General features: G+C 41.2%; 1 protein-coding gene across 8 annotated transcripts in view; it reads right to left on the minus strand.

The window, feature by feature from the left end:
* SYTL5 (synaptotagmin like 5) overlaps positions 1 to 19,544 on the minus strand; it is a 160,415-nt gene that overhangs the window by 57,302 nt on the left and 83,569 nt on the right. For 7 of the 8 annotated variants that reach the window (XR_012627509.1, XM_074858549.1, XM_074858547.1 and 4 more), the window contains exon 2: positions 11,301 to 11,805. Coding sequence is in view for 7 of the 8 variants with exons in the window: in XM_074858549.1 (XP_074714650.1) it covers positions 11,301 to 11,419 (119 nt within the window). In the remaining variant the exon portion in view is untranslated. Of the gene's footprint in view, positions 1 to 11,300; positions 11,806 to 12,511; positions 12,554 to 19,544 lie in introns of those variants that run through there. The other variant, XM_074858550.1, reaches the window with a different exon arrangement.

Consider the following 19,544-nt stretch of genomic DNA (forward strand, 5'->3'; position numbering starts at 1 on the left):
TTTAACCCCCATTAGGGATTTATACACATTGACAAGATCTCCTGAGCCTTCTCTTCTCTAGATTGAACAGTCTCAGCTCTCTCATTCTCTCCCCATAATATGCTCCAATCCCTTAATCATCTTTGTCTCCCTTCACTGGACTTGCTTCACTATGTCACAGAACAGTTGCAGTTGGAAGGGACCTCTGGAGGTCATCTGGCCCAAGGCCCCTGCTCAAGCAGGGCCACCAAGCACAAACTGCCCAAGACCATGTCCAGACAGCTTCTGATCACCTCCAAGAACAGAGACTCCACAAACTCCCAGGGCAACCTACACCAGTGCACAATCACTCTCACAGTGAAAAACTGTTTCCCAATGTTCAGATGGAAACTCCTGTGCTTCAGTTTGTGCCCACTGTTTCTCATCCTGTCACTGCACACCACTGAACAGACCCTGGCTTTGTCCTCTTTGCAGCCTCCCTTCAGGTATTTATATACATTAATAAGATCCCCCTAAGCTTTCCCTTCTCCAGGCTAAACAGTCCCAGCTCTCTCAGCCTTTCCTCATACGAGAGATGCTGCAGTCCCTTAGTCATTTTCACGGCCCTTCACTGGACTCTCTCCACAGTATACCCATGTCTCTCTTATACTGAGGAGCCCAGCAACAATTTATCTATGAGGATCTTATGGGGGACTTTCCTGAAGACTAAGCAGACAATACCCACTGCCCTCCTATCATGTACCAGGCCCATCATTTCATCATAGAAGTTTATCAAGTTGGTCAAGCATGACTTCCACTTGATGAAGCCATGCTGACTGCTCCCAATGATTTTCTTGTCCTTAACGTGCCTAGAAATGGTGTCAAGGATTAGCTGTTCCATCACCTTCCCAGGGATCAAGGTGAGGCTGCCCATGTCTGTCTCATACTGGGGAGCCCAGAACTGGACCCAGAACTCCAGATGTGTCTCGCCAGGGCTGAGCAGAGGGGTAGGATCACCTCCCTTGACCTGCTGTTGAAACTCTGCCTAATGCAGGCCAGGATGCTATTGGCAGTCTTTGCCACAAGGACACATTGCAGGCTCATAGTCAACTTGGTGCTCACCAGGACCCCCAGGGGTACTTTCCAGGCAGTCAGTGCCAAGCCTGTACTGGTGCAGGGTTATTCCACCCCAGGGGCAGGACTTGATGTTTCCCTTTGTTGAACTCCATGAGATTCCTGTCAGTCCTTTTCTCCAGCCTGTCAAGGTCACTCCGAATGTCAACACTTATGTGGTCTATGAACCATTCCTCCCAGTTTTGTATCACCTGTGAACTTGCTAAGGATGCACTCTGTCCCATCATCCAAGTCATTAATGAAGATCATAAACAGTATTGGCCCCAGTATTGGCCCCTAGGGTATACTGCTGCTGGCTGTCCTCCAGCTAAACTTTGTCACTGATCATAACCCTCTCAGAAGCTCAGCCAGTTCAGTCTGCCTCACTCTCTATTTACATAGTCTGTACTTCAACTCTGATAACATCCTTACTGACAGACTGGTGGTGTCAAAAGCCTTGCTAAAATCGTAATAAAGAACATCCACTGCTCTCCCCTCATCTACCAAGCCAGTTATTTCATCGCAGGTTATCAGGCTGGTCAAGCACGACTTTCTCTTGGTGAATCCATGCTGACTATTCCTGAGGATCTCCTTGTCCTTCATGTGCCTGGAAGTCGTTTCCAGGATTAGCTGTTCCATCACATTCACAGAGATTGAGGTGAGGCTGACCAGCTGAAGTTCCCTGGGTTTTCCTTCTTGCTCTTTTTGAAGATAGGAATGACATTTGCTTTCGTCCAGTCCTCAGACACCTCTCTCAATCACCATGATCACTCAAAGATTATCAAGAGTAGCCTTGCAAGGACATCGGCCAATTCCCTCAGCACTCGTGGGTACATTCCATCATGGCTCACAGACCAGTCCAGTCTGTCCAGTTTGTTTAAATATTCCTTAACCTGATTCTCCTCCACTGAGGGCAAATATACCTTGCCCTGGACTTTCCCCATAATCTCAAGGGTCTGGGATTTCTGAAGACTTGTTTTACCAGAAAAGACTGAAGGGAAGAAGGCATTGTGCACCTTGACCTTTTCCACACGCTTTGTCACTAGGTTGTTCCATTTGGTAGCACGCCGATGCTTTTCCTAGCCTTCCATTTGCTGCTGGTGTACTTGTAAAATGTTTCTTTTGCTCTTCACTCCCCTTGTCAGATTTAACTTCAGGTGGATTTTGGCTTTCCTAACCCTATACTTGCATGATTAGACTGCCAGGTCACTCGTTCCTACTTCCACCTCTTGTATGTTTCCTTGTTATGTCTTGGTTTTGTCAGGAGCTTCTTGTTCATCCATGTAAGCCTCCTGACACCTTTACTGGCTTTCCTGCTTGTCATGATGGACCATTGTTGAGCTTGGAAGAGGCGATCCTTCAAAACAAACACCTGGCCTCTCCCCCCACCAAAAAAAACCTGAACAAAAAAACCCCACTCCAAACAGCTCTCTTGGACCTCTCTTCTCCCCAATACAGCCTCCCAAGCGACTCTTCCCATCAAGTTCCTGAACAACCCAAAATCTGCTCTCCTGAAGTTCAAAGTTGTGATGCTTTTTTTGCTTTCTTCCCTCCACTCAGAATCTTGAATTCCACTCCTGGTGATGGCAGCAAGGCTGTCCCAACTTTCACATCTCTGACTTGTTCTTCCTTGTTGGCAAATATCCTGTCCAGCAGAGCATCTCCCCTTGATGGCTCCTTTGTCAGGGAGCTATTGCCAATGTACTCCAGAAACCTGGACTGCACATGTGCCCTGCTGTGTTGTCCCTCCAAGCAGATATTAAGGTGGCTGAAGTCCCCCAAGAGGACCAGGGTCTGCAAACATGATGCTTCTTTCCAGTTGTACGAAGAAGGCTTAATCTATTACTTCTTCCTGGCCAGGCAGAGTGTAGCAGACACCCATCACAACACTGGTCATGTTGGTCACTTTCTAATCCTGACCCATAATGCTCTCAACTGACTCAATGTCCTGGTCTGTCTTTCCTAAAGAGCCTATACACATCTACTGCAGCAATACATCTGTGTGTGATTAATCCCACTGTATCCCATGATCCCAATGAGATCATAACTCTACAACTACGTGCAGACTTCTAATTCCTCTTGTTCATTCTCCATGCTGCGTATGTTTAGTGCACAGACATTTCTGAGAGGTGCCCAGCCATGCTGATCTCCTAGAAATGGCATCTGCCTATCTGATAGGCACTTCCTTATTTATGTGGATATGCTTGGTATGGACCCCCTTCTACCCCATTTTCTTGATTACAAGGTCTCTCCTGTTCTCCTTGCCCCACCTAATTTGCTTGCCAACCTAGACCACCACTTCTTTACTTGATCTTTCGTCATTCTCTTTCTCTCGCTCATCTTTTTTTGTGGTCTCCTGTTGAAACTGTGAACTTTTAGGCAGTAGAACTGCCAGCCAATGTTCAATAGATGTAGCCTTTGAGAGGCAATTGTATTTTCACTTTTGATTCAGTTTTGCAAAGATTTGGTCAATCACATGCCATAGAACTGAAGGGGCACATACAGTTCAGTTCCAGATTCTTTATTCTTTTGGGACTTGAATATCTGCATGCAAAACAACAGCCTGAACCTTGCCCAAGTGTCAGGGTAACTTAGAAAATGAGTATTGTTAATCCTCAAATCTCAAAAGGGTTAAAATACTAAGCACCACCAAAGGCTCATTTTTCATACCAGATTTATTTCCAGTGGCTCATTTTTATTTAAAAAAAATAAAAGTCAACAGTGACCCATTGCATTTCATGAACTCCACAGGCACTATGATGTCATCTTTTCAGTAATTATCAGTGTGTCCTGTAGATTGCATCCAGGTGTCTAAATTGAAATAAAACCTACACTGAACTCCTTCCACTCCAGTCTTCTCCCTCCCCTCTGCAGCTTTCAGGCCTTTTGTTCTTATTAAGAAACGTAACTGGGCATAAAATTCCAATTTAAAATAAGGCAATCTCTATCAGCCCAAACCAATCAACACTGCATTTTTAAATAAAAGCTTGCTTGGAGATCAACATGTTGGAAAAATTATCAATATTCTTTTAACATTAAAAAGGCATTATTCCTATCATCCAGTAGTGGTGATTGCAACAGTATTTTCCACTGCTTATGCAATACAAAATATTTAATTCCCATCAGATGATAGTTTATCTGCCAACAGCATGAATTCTGAAAAGTGTTTTTCTTGTTTTTTAACACAGAGCTGTCTTTGATGACTTTCAGGGAACTGAGATAAAATAAATCAACCCACAGCTTCTCTGCTCACTTAATCAAACAAATAAAATAGAAAAATTAAAAAAGCAAGAAAACAATGTATGGACAGATATACTAGATATGAACTTTCTTTTGGAATTCCCTATGCTATTTGTTGAACTACTGATTGGCTATAACATGTTCAGATCTTAAGAAAATAAAGAATGAAATGTCTTAAGGGCCAGGAAGAGGAGGAGGAGGAGGAGGTGGGTTATTCATCTGAAAAATCCAACATAACAGCCTCTAAACAACCAAAGCCTAGCTGCACTAGTTACACAATACTGGAAAGAGATAACAAGTGCAGCAGGTAGCTAGATTGACTTACCACCACTCTTTATCCCCCAAGACAGGAACCAGCTCTATTATAAACACCCAATTTCCTTTTGCCATTCTAACATTTGAGCTCTCCTTAATTTTAAAGGAATCTAATTAACCATGCAGTTAGATATTTTTAAATCTCAAATATTAAACAAGAACTAATCTTTATCAATCCTCTCCTAATAATATGAAAGAGAAAAACTCAGCAGAAGCCAATATAATAAGCTGCTGGAGAAAAAGCAGCCTATCATACACTTGAGTTTCTAAACCATCTATTATAACAGCTGTTTGATAGAAGATAGCTATTAAAAAGAAATGTTACTGCCAAGGAGAGCAGAATATTTAGCCATTCCTCTGTGAATTTATATTAAGATTCCTCTACTGTCTAAGAAAATATGGCAAGCGCATTGAAGAAAAGTTCTGTTGTAATTAGTATTCCAGGTAATACTGAATGACTTAATCTAAGCCTTTCCAAATGGGGCCTAAAAGGCCCATATAAAATATCAAAGCAGGAAAAAAAAAACCAACAAAAAAAAGACTTAGCCAACGCTGAATTTGAGAAACAACTCAGATCCTAGATGAAGTCCATCTAACAAGTAAATACGAAAACCTGATGCCTTGAAAAGATGAGGGAAAAAAATGCAGGCAGCAAGGACTACAATTCTACAAAACCCAAACCAAGAAGTGGCAAGAAGTCATAACTCTTGGCACAGTTGCCCACCACCTGCAAGAGGCACAAAATGGGCCCTAAGAGAGTCTGACTCCTCCCTACTAACGCTAAAAGTCACAAGGCAAAGGTGCTTGTTCTCTCACAAATGCAGCCTCCAGAGATTGGAATGTTCCCAGACCCTTATAATCCTGCAAAGAAGCAGCAGCAATGAGAAGCCTTAACAGATCCATTTTTTCTTTACAGTATGCTTTACCCTAGCAAACATTTATTCCCCAAATACAGAAAATTAGAATAGCTATACTGCCGCAAGAGGCAAGGCACTCACTGCTCAAGGCATTCACTTAAATGAACACCATCATGTCCTCTAACTCTGTAAGCACAATCCACTTGCTTTGAGTCAGGTACAGGTTTTTCTTTTTAAGTACCAAATTGATTTTTTTTAATTTTTCATTTCAGTAGGATTTTGGAAAACTTTTTATGTTGAAAAATTTTTCTAGTTTATCTCCTCTCCCTTTTTGAAAAACCACTGTCGAATGCAATGGCATACATGATTTCCCAGTTTGATTTTCAGATTTCTCCTCATCTTCCTTCTCCCCATTTCAAAAACCTTTTTCATCTTAAGATGTAGAGCAGCAGAATCCAAGTATTCCTAATTTTATTTTGCCATTCTAAATTTCCAGAGTTCAGAGTCATAAAAAATTACAGTAAAAAAACCCCTGTTGTCAACCAACAATAATTAAAGACTTCTGCAGGGAAAAAGTTTAAATATATGAAATTGCTCCAGTCTTGCACCTGTTTTTAACAAAGTTCTGTTTCCTGCACAGATGAGTTGACACATCCTCCTTCTGAAGCTGTGCAGCTGTTAACTTAGATACCAGAGAATTTTTCTGTGTAGGAAACGGTATCAACATACTCTGGAGGCTGAGGGAGAAAAGAAATTTCCTACCTAGACTGATTCCCAGTATCTCCTCCAAATTAAACCAGATTCCCTCCGCTATCTGACACAATATGCGGAAACAGTATTATCGATAATTCACAAAAGAATTTCCATTGATATCTCCCTGCATTGTAAAATCTAGCCATTTGAGTACCTAAAGTATTTTTTAGGTTCTTATTTTATAAGCACTGATTTTCACATTTTGCTTATGTAACAGATCTGTATGATAATAACTGTCTTAAGAATATCCAAGAATGGAGGTATACTGCTGACAAGAAGAGGAAACAGGGAAAGGCCAAGATTGAATTTGCAGGAAAAGAGAACCAGTGCAAAGAATGGCAGAACAGAGCCCAGTGAAGAGAAGGAAAAGGAGACTGGGAACTGAAATGATACTGGATACTATAAAATGATGACAAGCTTCCATAGATGAACCTTTTTCTGAGTAAATCCCTCACCCTTTCAACTAAAAACTGTTAACAAGATTAAAAAAAAAAAAAAAAAAAAAGGCAAATTGCTTGTTGGTTTCTTACTAGTCTTTGATAAAATAAATTGTACCCAGAGTTTGAAAATTAATCACTATCATAAATTCTTTCACCAATGAAGGATCTTCATTCTTGAAGACCACTGGAAAGCAAAACAGGCATCTCTACCCTTAGAGTACTGAAAATAGTAACTACTTTTGATGGAAAAGTCTCTGATTCAAAGAACAACGTGTTAAATTTGCTTGACAAATGAGATAGCTGCCAGACAAGCAACCTCCTAACTTCCCATACACATATGGATGAGCAATATGTTTTAATGTAAGGACTCTTTCCTTCAAATATTTATAGGCAGTTTTGCAAAAACACAGACCACATACCATGCTACATAATACCTTGCAATTATTTTGTGCTTATAAACAAGTCCAAATGTATATTCAGCAGATAAGTTAATTCCCATTCCCGTTACTCAAACTTAATTTTTTTTTCTAAAGTACTTGCCCATAGTTACCACACGGTGGTATCCATGCTAACAGTTTCTCCTATACTGTAATAAAGTTAATACCCTAAATTGCTCCTGTGGATCTCTTCAGACTGGTAAAGAGATGCTATTTTAGTTAACTGAAAAGACAGGGAAGACAACAGAATCACAGAATCATTCAGGTTGGAAAAGACCCTTGGGATCATCGAGTCCAACCATCAGCCCTACTCTACGAAGTTCCCCCCTACACCATATACCCCAATATCTCATCCAAACGACCCTTAAACACATCCAGGGATGGTGACAAAAAATGGTGAAAAAGTGCAGTCCTGCAAAATTTCATTAAAAATAATTTTTGAAATCCCTGTCACTAGGAGATGCTTCCAAATGCTAACAGAACTAATGCACCCCCATTTCCCACAGCAAAACATAACACTTTTCTGGGAAGGCCACAAGAAAGGAACCCTGTGATGCTGCAGCTGTTCCTCTGCAGGAAAAGAAGGTTCAGGGAGGCTGAGCCAGCTTCCCAGTCTCTGCTCCCAGAACAGCAGCCTCAGGCAACCTTCCTTGTCAATACAGATCTGGGGCTGCTGCAATTCTTACATAACTTCTGGCAACCTAAATGCTGAGGGAATGATTCAAGTAATAACCCAATAAAGCCTTATCCTTGGAAGAAACTGGCATGTTCCTTCTTTGTTTTCTCAGTTCAGCATTTATTATGCTGGTATCTCCTCTTCCAAAAACATGGTATTCACAACTTTGCTTCATAAAGAACAAAAAGAGCCTTTGTATTTTAAAAACACTGCCTAGGAAAATAGTCAAGGTAAGAAAGCAATGGACACCAGCAGTGTGTCATGCGTGTTTGCTCTGTGGTAGCATAATAGCATTGAGATGAAGAGCTAGCTCCAAATGCAAAATGCTACAACCATCAGATCCACTTCCCTGTGTAACACCACAGCTGGGGAGGGTGCAGTAGGGCTGCTATTGGAACAGAAACAAACCAGCAGTTAGATGGAACACAGCTAGTACATGGTGTACCCCCTTTCAGCAAATACATTCTTTTGATTTAGTATTGATTTAATGACTTGTGACACTACACATTAAACGTGCTATGCGTTTTCATAAAAAAAAAAATAGTAAAAGGATGGGGAAATAAGGAAAAAGATACATGTTTCAGTCCAAAACATTCAGTTCAGAATGTCTTGACTGACATTATCTGGATGCAAGTTTCTCCCAGCAACTCACATGTTAAAAAAACCCCTACTTTTTCACCCTCAGTATGGTCAAGTTCACTATTTTTAGCTATTTTAGTTCTATGTAGTTTAGTGATTTCACCCAAATAATCTTAGCATTGGAAAAAAAAATCATGCTGGTCATTTGACTAATCAAAAGCATCATAGAGCAATGTTTAGAACACTGTAGGTTATTTGCTCAAGTAATCTACTAACAGCTTTAAATCAATATTCAAAGAAAATTTCCAGTCACAAGATGCACACTTAAATTTAAGAACATAAACCCTAATATTTATTAAGCAGGTTGCTTATTTGTATTATCAAAACCAGACCACAGAAGGAGTACTTGCTGCCTTCTGTGTTTCTCTCACATGTAATATTTGAAATATTTGTACATCAAATAAAAATACAAGAACAGCCACCTGCACTCCAGAACACAGTATGAGCAGTGGTAGTGAAAATAACTCTTAATTTCAGTATTAGGACATCCTCCTACATCTTTGCTTTCATGTTGAATAGAAAGACCTTTTCAAGTTACGATAGTTTTTGAAGACTAACAGGAACAGGAAAAAAACAATTATTGAGATAGATTCAGAAACAGTGGAACAGACTAATAAAAATTCTTCAGTACAGTGTACAAGTAAGCATCTTGCCAGAATGAAAAATGCCTTGAAAATAAATACAAAGGGACTTGTTCTTCTGCAAAGTACTTCCATAAAATATGTAACAGATTGCACCAAATGGAATTCCAAAGACAACAAATGTTCCTCTGAAGTATACTTATAAGCCATAATTAAATATATCCTTGCCAAGCTGTATTCAGAAAGAAAAATTATGAAGTCTCCTAGGAAGCAGTTACCCACCCAGTTCTTTATTGTTTGTGTATCTTTGAAGTCTTTTATAGACTACATTCCACCATTATCAGGCACAGTATGGTCTAGTGACAATTCTACAAATATACTCTGAATCTAAACCCTATTGGTTCATATACAGGTGCTAGAAGTATGCATAAGCATCACATTACATTGTTAGTTATCCTAATTAGCATTATATTTCAATTAACTTCATTTGCAGACTTTTCTTAGGGTGCCCTTTCCATGTGTACCAAAACACAGATAAGCCAACACCACCCACCACTTTACTGAACTGTATGTATCCTTCAGAGTTGCCTCGGGTTCTCAACTCAGCAGGTTTGGCAGAGTGACTTCCAGTAGTGACAAAAACCCAGAAAATTAGGGGTTTTAAGACATTGTATTAAAAAAAACCACAACAAAACCACCAAACCAAACAAAATCAAACCCCCCACAAAACCTCATGAGTTTCAATTTCCCACTTGAGATCTGGAAACGACATTAGTAGAAAAGAAAGTTTTCTGGGGGTTTGCTAAACTAGTGATCTGCTACACTGCTGTACTTCATAACACCTTGGATCGATGACTACTGGCATGTCACACATTTCTAAGGCCACCACCTTAGAAAACTGAAATACTTACTTTGAAATGCTTATCCTATTAAAAAACAGAGCACAATGCCTGGAACAAACAGTGCTCCATCAGTTTTCTTGTGTTCTGTTTTCCTCTTCATCTGACAAATCATGAAGGAGATTCAATGATTAATTTGCCCACACCACTATAAAGAAACACTTTTCCTTCCAGTCTTGCAGCAGAAGCAGCAACCAGTTTTAACCCACTCCATTTAGATGAGCCACTACATTTCTCCAGTTAAATGAGCTGCACACCAATGGGGGCATTGCACTTTGACTTGGTTCTCTCAAGGTAGCAAGACTTCCAAAACCAGACTAACTCTGCATGCATTTCCAAATAACAGTTTTATACAAAAGAAGCCTCAGCAGGTGCTTAACAGACATCTCTGCAATGCACAATGTCTAAAATGCTTTTTAGCAAATCAAAGGGAAGAACAATGCAGGTTGCCCTTGGAATACATGGACAGAAACCAGCGAAGACTGGAAAGCTTCACTTTATCATCCATTACACTCAGCAGCCTTGCCAACACCAAGTGGTGTATACATCCACAAAGCCTGTTTCTCAGAACTAGCACCGTATAAAAGTTTAAGAGGGCAATGGGGAGAAGCAAGAGGAAGCAGCAACAACATACTGGAAAAGCATATGAACTTCTGCAGAGCTGATTCTTAGCTGAACTAACTGAATTTGAGTTACCTAAAATAACTGACTCTCCGCCTGCCTCTGCACATTGTTCTCTGAACTTTGATTTTTACCTTTTTTCCTCAGAAAAAAACATACGGACTCACCTGAGTCTCTACTTCTCCCATCAGTGACTTCTGAGATCCATACCTGAGATTTTCAGTTTTATTTATTAGCAAATCTAAGTCATTTGAGAAATGAAGTGTCTCTCCTCCCTATTCTGTAAGCACTACAACAGAAAGAAAAAGGTCACTATCTCATGTTTGCCCCATGTTGTATGGACTCCTGTATAGAGGCAGACACCTACTTTCTTATCCCTGTGACACCTTCCAAACTTCCCCTCCTGCAGTCAGCTCTGAAGGCACCAAGCATACAGCTCCTCTCAGAGGAAGAAAGTTCAAGAGCCTTACTAAAGCCTTCCATTCACAGGGGGGAAATTCAGCCATACTGCACAAAATCTACAGAATCTGAAATTTAAAAAACACTGCTGTGTATTTTTGCACTTGCTATGTTTCTGACTCTTTTGCCTTGAAGCAATGGACACAATCTTTTATTTACTGACGGCCACAGTAGCAAGCTATTTTCTTTTTAACACACTTTGAGTTATAACTCCCAACACTCATCCTTCTCCTGAGGCATCTAAAAAATATTCACTGTGTACCACAAAAATATGTTACGGACTGTATTTGTAAGAACAGTAATAAGTGTTACCTTATCCTTTTATCTTCAACTTTTTTCAGATACTCATCTCTCTTCAATACTCCCAGTATTGTTTCCCTTTCATGTTCCAACAAAAATGACAAATTGATGATCTCCAAGTGCTTCGTCATGGTTCTTCAACAGTCACTCTTTCAATGACTGTTTTGCTCGATAAATTCTTCCAATGATTTATTTGCACAACTCCAAAGGCACGTTTGTGTCAGAGTTACAAGTTCCACACAGGCAAGAGGTATTTTGAAAAATGCTTAAGTTAACCAGGTGTCAAGATTGTATTGCTTTGCTTTCCAGCTATGCAAGAAATAAAGGTGGCTTCTTTGTTTCTTCCTCAAGAAAGCCAGTCATTTTCCTCGTTACTGAATGCCCTTGTGTCCTGGCCAACACTCATCAGCACGCTGCAGGCCTTCTGACTGCATTCACAAGCAGCTGCAGAATCAACTTCCTGGCATAATTGTAGTTTGGAGCCACAAAACAGCTGGGTATATTTATTTCAAACTACCTGAAAGTCAAAACAAACAAGCATACATGATTTTGACATTACCATCACAGTCTGATTTGAGAAAGTCTTAATCTAGTAATGTTTGAAAGTCATCAAAGTTACAGCTTTTGTGTTTAGGGCTGCCGTAACATACCTGATGCTGAAATAGCCCAGTTTTTCTGTCTGCCAGTTATCCAACATATGCGTACCAACCAGTGAATTGACATTAAGATTTGGACCCCCCTCATCTTCCAGATTTTCTTCTGCACTATGAAATCGCTACTCCAAAATAATAGCTTTTCTAACCAGACAGTGCCTAGCTGCTGAAGCTTCAGCAAATATCTCAAGAGAAGCTCGTATTTGTTCAGACAGGATTCCTTCTAAATACATTTTACATATCACTCTGCCTAGGTGATATTTTCTACCCCAAACCAGCTGAAGTACTAGCAGCAGTTAACTTTGCATAAGCCAAGTTTTCCCAGCTCTTAGATACTGTTGCTCTTGCAAGGCTATCTTTTAGGATGGAAGACAGTGCAGGTATCTTTACCCTACATGAAGCAGATGTAGTAAGAAATTGCCACTGCATCCTACTTCACTCATGCCTGATTGGACAAATTCTGTGTTGAAACTCTGATACCATTGCCTTCATTCTGCCATGTGCTGGTACAAGAGGTACTAAAACAGCCCTTAACTCACAGGAAGAGATCATCTGGTTTAGCTCACATACCTTTTGGGGTAAGCAGTAGACATTTCTGTTACACATGTAGTTGCTAAAAAACGGCAATAGCAAAACCAGCCAGAACACTTGTTCTATGAAAAAGGAAACTAATAAGTAATGAGATACTGTTTTTAACAAACTACCACTTAAGACTTCCCTGCTTTAGACAACACATTGAAACAAAGAAATTACCTCAACAGTCAGAATCCAATATAACTGTTAAGCAGATATTCTTTTATTGGCAGCGCTGGGGTCGCCCTGGGGATTCTCCACTGTAAGGGCTCCCAAGAATTAGCAGGGGACATCAGTTTACATACACACAAATCATATATATCCATTAGATTTCCTAGAAAGGGGTGTCTTATGATAATGAGTTCCCAGAATTCATTTGCATAATCCAAGCATGAGTAGTGAAAATAGGGTGAGGGTCTTTGGTGGTCGGGGGAGGAAGTAAGCAGTCTTCTTCACAGCGTTCGCTAGTTGACCCTCTTTTCAGAGCATGCGCTGTGAAGTAAAGTCCAAGTGTCTCCCTCCTAAGTCAGCAAAATCAGTTTCCCTATAACAGGGTCTCTGTGTCTCTTTGTTAGAGACCCCCTTATCTCATTCTAGGAGTTGCCCAAGTGTCCACTGAAGGCCTTGAGGCTGCTATCAGTGATTTACGTAGGGAGCTTAACGAGCGTTTCCATCTTACCTAAACAGACAAAGGGACCTAAGGAAACAGTTCAGGAGTCTGGAGTCAAAACACAAGCAAAGCTTTGAAACAAACGAAGCAAAGCACAAGCAAAGCTTTCATACATCACATCACAGTTTAGTCTTAATAACTGTCAGAAATTCATTTGTTTGAGCCCTTTCATTCCCTTTCAACATGACTAGAGACCAGACCTGTATTTTACATTAAGATTTAATAGGGAAATTTGCACTTCTCCTTTCCTGCACTTTTTGCTCTCTCTCTAAATAGTCCAGAATAAATTAGCTGACAAAAGCTGAATTATGAACCAATTTAGGGTTTAAAAACAAAAGTAACCATCCAGCTTTTAGAAACTGACAATGATCCTTTCAACAGACTTTTGATGTTTTATTAAGCAGCCCTGTGGCTGGTTAGGAAATGTAGTTGTTTTCATCCTAAACTGAGTGAAGATTTCACACAACAAAGCATTTGAGGAATGCTAAAATGCAAATTAGGACACATGTAAAAATGAAAAGCCCCCTAAAAGGATAGACTTGGTTCTCATCTACATTCAATATGCAGATAGAGCATTAATTTCTTAAGTCAGAGTAAAGCAATGATCTAATATTGGACTTGCAAAGGAAGTAGTAACAGAGGAGGAATGAATGAAGTGACACAATCACAAGACAGTATGTAAGTGAGCCTCTCGAATATGTGGGTTTTTTCCCTTGCCTCATGGAAAGGAGTAGAACTGCTCCTTGGAACTATCCACATGCTTTTCCCACTTTTCTTATCCCTGTGGAAAGGGATTTCTAGAATGGAGTCTTCCTCTCTGAATCTATTGTTGAGGGAAGATACATTAGAAATAACAGACATGTTAGCACATGACAGCAAAATTAGACACAACTGAATAATAAGGTGCAGTTTATCCTGAAGTATACCTGCATCCACTGTACACAGGCACCATGTCTATCCAGAGAGCGTTCACTCACCCTCCCAAGACAAAAGAATTACTTAAGGCTTGTTTTTTTGAGGAAAAAAAAAGGGGGGGGGGGGGGGGGGCGGAGAAAAAGCATTACAGTGGGGAAGAACATGCCATTTATTTTTGCTAACTGCTAGTACCGCTGCTTGTGACAATTAGAAATATAGCACCCCTGAACCGGAATCTTTGTGAGGGATGTTAGTTAAGAGCTACAGGAAGCACAGTGAATCCACTGCAATCAGCTACATTTGGAGTTACCCCAGGTGCAGCAACCACTACTGTCACCGCCACATGTATCCTCCTTGAACCCATCAAATCAACAGCTTCATCTGCACTACAAAATGCTTTCCCCTCACCTCTCCCCCATTCCCTCAGGAAGGAGGAGAAGCATCCTGCTCCCTAGAGAGAGAGGCAGACCTAAAAGGAAGCAAGATGAACAGGAGAGGAATTATCCTCTTTTCTTCAATGACGCTATTATCAAATTGCTTGATGCAAGAAATTACTTCCACCGCCAAGTCCTTATGTTTACTTTGCCGGAAGCCAGTATGTGGGATGATTTAGTGACTCAGCAACAAAACCAGCATTTTCCATGTGAACTGACTGCAGTGGTATGGGAACCGTGGCATTACCTCATGTTGCTTGAGTGGCCTTCAGCTACTGCTGGTGAGAAATTCTTTGCCAGCAATGTGGTCTGCACTACACCTATTTACAAGCACAGATTTATGTGGGACGGGCACAAACGGTACTTCCATACTGGTAAAGAAATTCCTACCAACAGTAGCCAAATGCAGCATGGTGTGGTGGACTGCAATTGACTTTTGTCACATGAGAAGCTGGGATATAGCATCTCTTGAAAAGGCACTAACCACTGTCCAAACCAAAGCTGCACAAGGCACAATGATCAGGTTGGAAACTCATCAGGAGAAGGACTGATGGCACTGCTGCCTCTTACGCATGCTTCAGGAGGCCACAATTCCCACCTCCCAACTCAGTGCTGGCACTATTTATCACAGCGTGCTGAATCTGGATCCAATGCACTCAGCTTTGACACTCAAATGAAAAGAGGCATGTTTCACATACGTGCTGCTTAAAACACACAAATCCCCTGTATCCTGAGTTCATTCACATGGGGGTCTGAAATAAAATTCATAGAATCATAGAATAGTTTGGGTTGGAAGGGACCATAAAGATCACCTAGTTCCACCCCCCCTGCCATGGGGAGGGACACCTTCCACTAGACCAGGTTGCTCAAAGCCCCATCCAACATGACCTTGAACACTTCCAGAGAGGGGGCAACCACAGCTTCTCTGGGCAACCTGTTCCAGTGCTGTACCACCCTCTCAGTAAAGAATTTCCTCCTTAAATCTAATCTAAATCTACCCTCGTTCAGTTTAAAACCATTACCCCTCATCCTAGCACTGCACTCCCTGATAAAGAGTCCCTCCCCATCTTTCCTGTAGGCCCCCTTTAATACTGGAAGGCCACTGTCAGGTCTCCCCTGAGCCTTTTCTTCTCTAGGCTGAACAACACCAATTCTCTGAGCCTGTCCTCACAGGGGAGGTGCTCCAGCCCCCTGATCATCTTTGTGGCCCTCCCCTGGACCCATTCGAGCAGGTCCATGTCCTTCTTATGCTGGGGGCCCCAGAGCTGGACACAGTACTCCAGGTGGGGTCTCACGAGAGTGGAGTAGAGGGGGAGAATCACCTCGCTCGACCGCTTGCTAAGTAAACAATTGAAATTTTGATTGGCTCTGACTCACATCAATTTGAGAAATCTACTTATAACACTGGCCACACTTCTCCTGATGCAGCCCAGGATACGGTTGGCTTTCTGGGCTGCAAGCACACAATGCTGGCTCATGTCCAGCTTTTCACCCACCAGTACCTCCAAGTACTTCTCTGCAAGGCTGCTCTCAATCTCTTCATCCCCCAGCCTGTATTGATACTGGGGGTTGCTCCAACCCAAGTGCAGGACCTTACACTTAGCCTTGTTGAAGCTCACGAGGTTCACATGGGCCCACTTCTCAATCCTGTCAAGGGCCCTCTGGATGGGAAAACTAAGATGGCTTCACTAGGTAGCCACCAAAACATGGTCCATGTCCACAGTTATCTTTTATCTTTTCTGAGGCCCACAGCTGTATGCAAGCCTATAATGGGGGAAGGAAGGGATGGACAGCCAACATTAAGTCTAATAAAATGGCAGAAAGACATTAATAGGTTCCTGTCATACCAAGAACCTTTAACAAATGTAAAGCTTACCATGTTGAGAGTGTAATGGCCAACTTGTCTCTCTTCCTGTTCTAACTTAAGCATACTGCTTGCAGAATGCCATATACAGGAGCAAGAAAAACCAGCTTCACTTCTCAACCAAGTGTTTGCAAAGCGCACACGCCCGGATAAGCAAACTAAGTGCCAGCAGGTACTGAAGCAGCAGGAAATGCTTGTTGCACAAAATCAATAAATTTGCAAGGTAAGGAAGAGTGACTCAAGACAGTGAAATCAAGTGGTAAGAAAAGAAAACCAAAGCAAATTTGCTGAATGTGATCTTGTTTAATGACACATGGATTAGACTGAGTGCTTGCTCTAGTCAGTATTGCAATGCAAATAGTGAGCAGATTCTTTGACTAAGAACAAACTTCAAAGATCTTTAGATATAAGAGCTGGAAAATTTATGAACTGGCAACTCATATATTGCATTAAAGAAAAGGTCACATATGAGTGGCAGCAACATTGTTTAAAGAGACATTAAAAGCACAGAATACCATCATACAAATTTGTACCAGTGCACTGAAATGGATGCAAGCTGAGAGAAAAGTTGAAACTGATTCTTTAAGTCTACCTCTCTAAGTCATGTAGTATAAGTGTGTTTGACTTCATAGTAATCAGAAAAACTCAGATTCATTAATCAAACAAAAACAATGGGTTCAGAAGCAGTACATTTCTTAGGTCAGGCACAATTCCAGCTTTCTGGTAATGTCTTGGCAAAGCTGTCACATACCTACAGGACTGCAGATCTCTCTCTAACCAGACAATGCCTTCAAGCTATATCCAGTTTCTAGCACTAGTGTGATAACATTTCAAAAACAAAATCATAAGTCTTTAAAGACTAAAGCAATAATGTTAAAGCTCATTAAGTCTATGAAGTATTCCACCTTACTGTGTAAGTAAGCACTAAATTAACATGCCTGATTATATAAATAAGAGAGCTAAGACTAAGCTCAGTACTGCCAGTCTGAGCGTTCATTAAACGATGCTCCTACTACAGGTCTCCCTCTGCTTTTCAGCCCTTATAATAATCTTCAAGTAACGTGAAAAAGCATTTAAAAAAAAAAAATACATTTTCTGTTTCCCTGCTGTAGAATTTTAGGCTCATACAGCTGCCCAAACAGTCAGGTTTCATATCGCAAGTGAGAGGGAACACCACTGGCCAGTGAAACAACCTTGTGTTATTTTTCAAGTGTGCATGAAGGCAGGGGAGCAAGTGCAGAACAGACCAGAGGTAGAGAGTACACCAGACGGCATTCACATGTGAACACAAGCCCACGCTCCCCACAGATCCTACAAAACATTTAAATAAGAGAATTTAACCCCTTAGGTGATGCTTTGGAATAAACAAACATCTAATAATCTTCTCTACATTACACTCCTTTAGCTAACATACTTACAAGCAGGAGGAAAGAAGTGGGAAGCATGACACAACAGGGTGGCAATCTTTTTCTTTTGTTTTGCTCACGATTGAGCAAACATGGTTCACCTTCCTGGCTGAGCATTTAACCAGAAAAGGTGATACCTCCCTGGGTAAGAATGGAAATGAAATTCAATGCGTCAGCTTGCAAAATTAAACAAACCAAACAGCTCCAAACCAAAGAATGAAGGAAGGAAAAATATTTTTGCTATTGTTAAGCAAAAAAAAAATAAAATCTGTGCAATGTTAAATCATCCATGAAAATATGACCTGGGCTTGAGTCATCTCAATCTTATTGCTTAGTCACAGTGTGCATGAAGACAGTATTCATTTAATACTGAACTTTACCTTAATACGTTTAAGTTATTCCCTGTGTGTCTATACTTTCTGTGATGAAATGGAAAGAAAAGCAGTGAACTGAGGTCTAGAATAGAACAGATTTATACAGTTGTAAACCAAATTCTAATGCGTACCTTACATTTTTTTTTGATAGCTGGATAAATTAGAAATTTAACCAAGACTCACAGTTATAAAATTTAACTGAGTCAAGTTGAAGCAAGTTTATCAACTGTTTACTTTTAAAAATTCATAGCACCCTGTCCCTACATTAAAATAGGCATAGCACTGGGGAGCAAGAATCACTTCTTGATACTGAGTTCTCTCGGAAATAGAAAGCAAGTACAATGCCAGCAAATTTCCTAATCCTTCTTTCTAACCACTAGCATTTCTTACAAGTACCAACACAGTGAGTTTAGGAGAAATTAATTTAGTATGTATTATGTTATGACACAATTGCATTTGACACCAAGATGCACAGGACAGGCATGAACTAGCACACACTGGACATCTGAAAGCCACTATCATCAATGTTACTGGTCAGCAGCTGCTGCTCCGTGATCTAGTCATGGCCTATCTCCATCCTCCTTAAACGCCCTGTCTCCTGTTCACTGGGACTTGAGGCTGCTCTGGGCAGCAACCATCATGTGTAACTGTGTACAAGATGCCTGGGGCAGTGGTTTGTACTGCAGTGCTATTACAGGATTCTTCATCTAACATGAAGTAGAAAATACATGGTAAAACAAGAGGATTATTTTCATTACTTAACAAGATGTTCTTACAAAGTAAAGTATCTGTTTCTTTTAGCTGTGTGCTGGGTTTGAGTGGTAGGGTTTTTAGTAGTGAGGGAGGGGGCTACAGCAGTGGCCCCCTGTGAGAAACTTCTTGAAAGCTCCCCTGGCTCCAAGTCAGACCAGCCTCTCGCCAAGGCCAAGCCAATTAGCAATGGTGGCCGTGTCTCTTCAATAACGTATTTAAGAAGGGGAATCTGGGAGGGACCTGGGACTTGTAAGGAGGAGTTAGGAGAAGGCCACCTATGCAAACACCAAGGTCAGTGGAAGGAAGGAGGATGAAGGGGGGGAGGTGTGCTGGAGCAGAGATCCCCCCTGTATCCCCTGGTGAGACACAGGGCTGCTCCCCTGCCACGCACGGAGATCACCGCAGGAGCAGAGATTCGCCTGCAGCCTGTGGAGGACCCCACACTGGAGCGGGCAGTGGCACCCAGAGAAGGCCAGAACTCTGTGAGCAGAAGCCCCCGCTGCTGTAGTTTGGCGCTGGGAGGACTGCAACACATGGGGATGACCCACACCAGAGCATCTCGAGAAGAATGCATCCCCTGGAGGACTCACAACAGAAAGTTTGTGGAGGACTGT

Source organism: Strix uralensis, chromosome 2 (genome assembly GCF_047716275.1).
Source record: "Strix uralensis isolate ZFMK-TIS-50842 chromosome 2, bStrUra1, whole genome shotgun sequence".
Lineage (NCBI taxonomy): Eukaryota > Metazoa > Chordata > Aves > Strigiformes > Strigidae > Strix > Strix uralensis.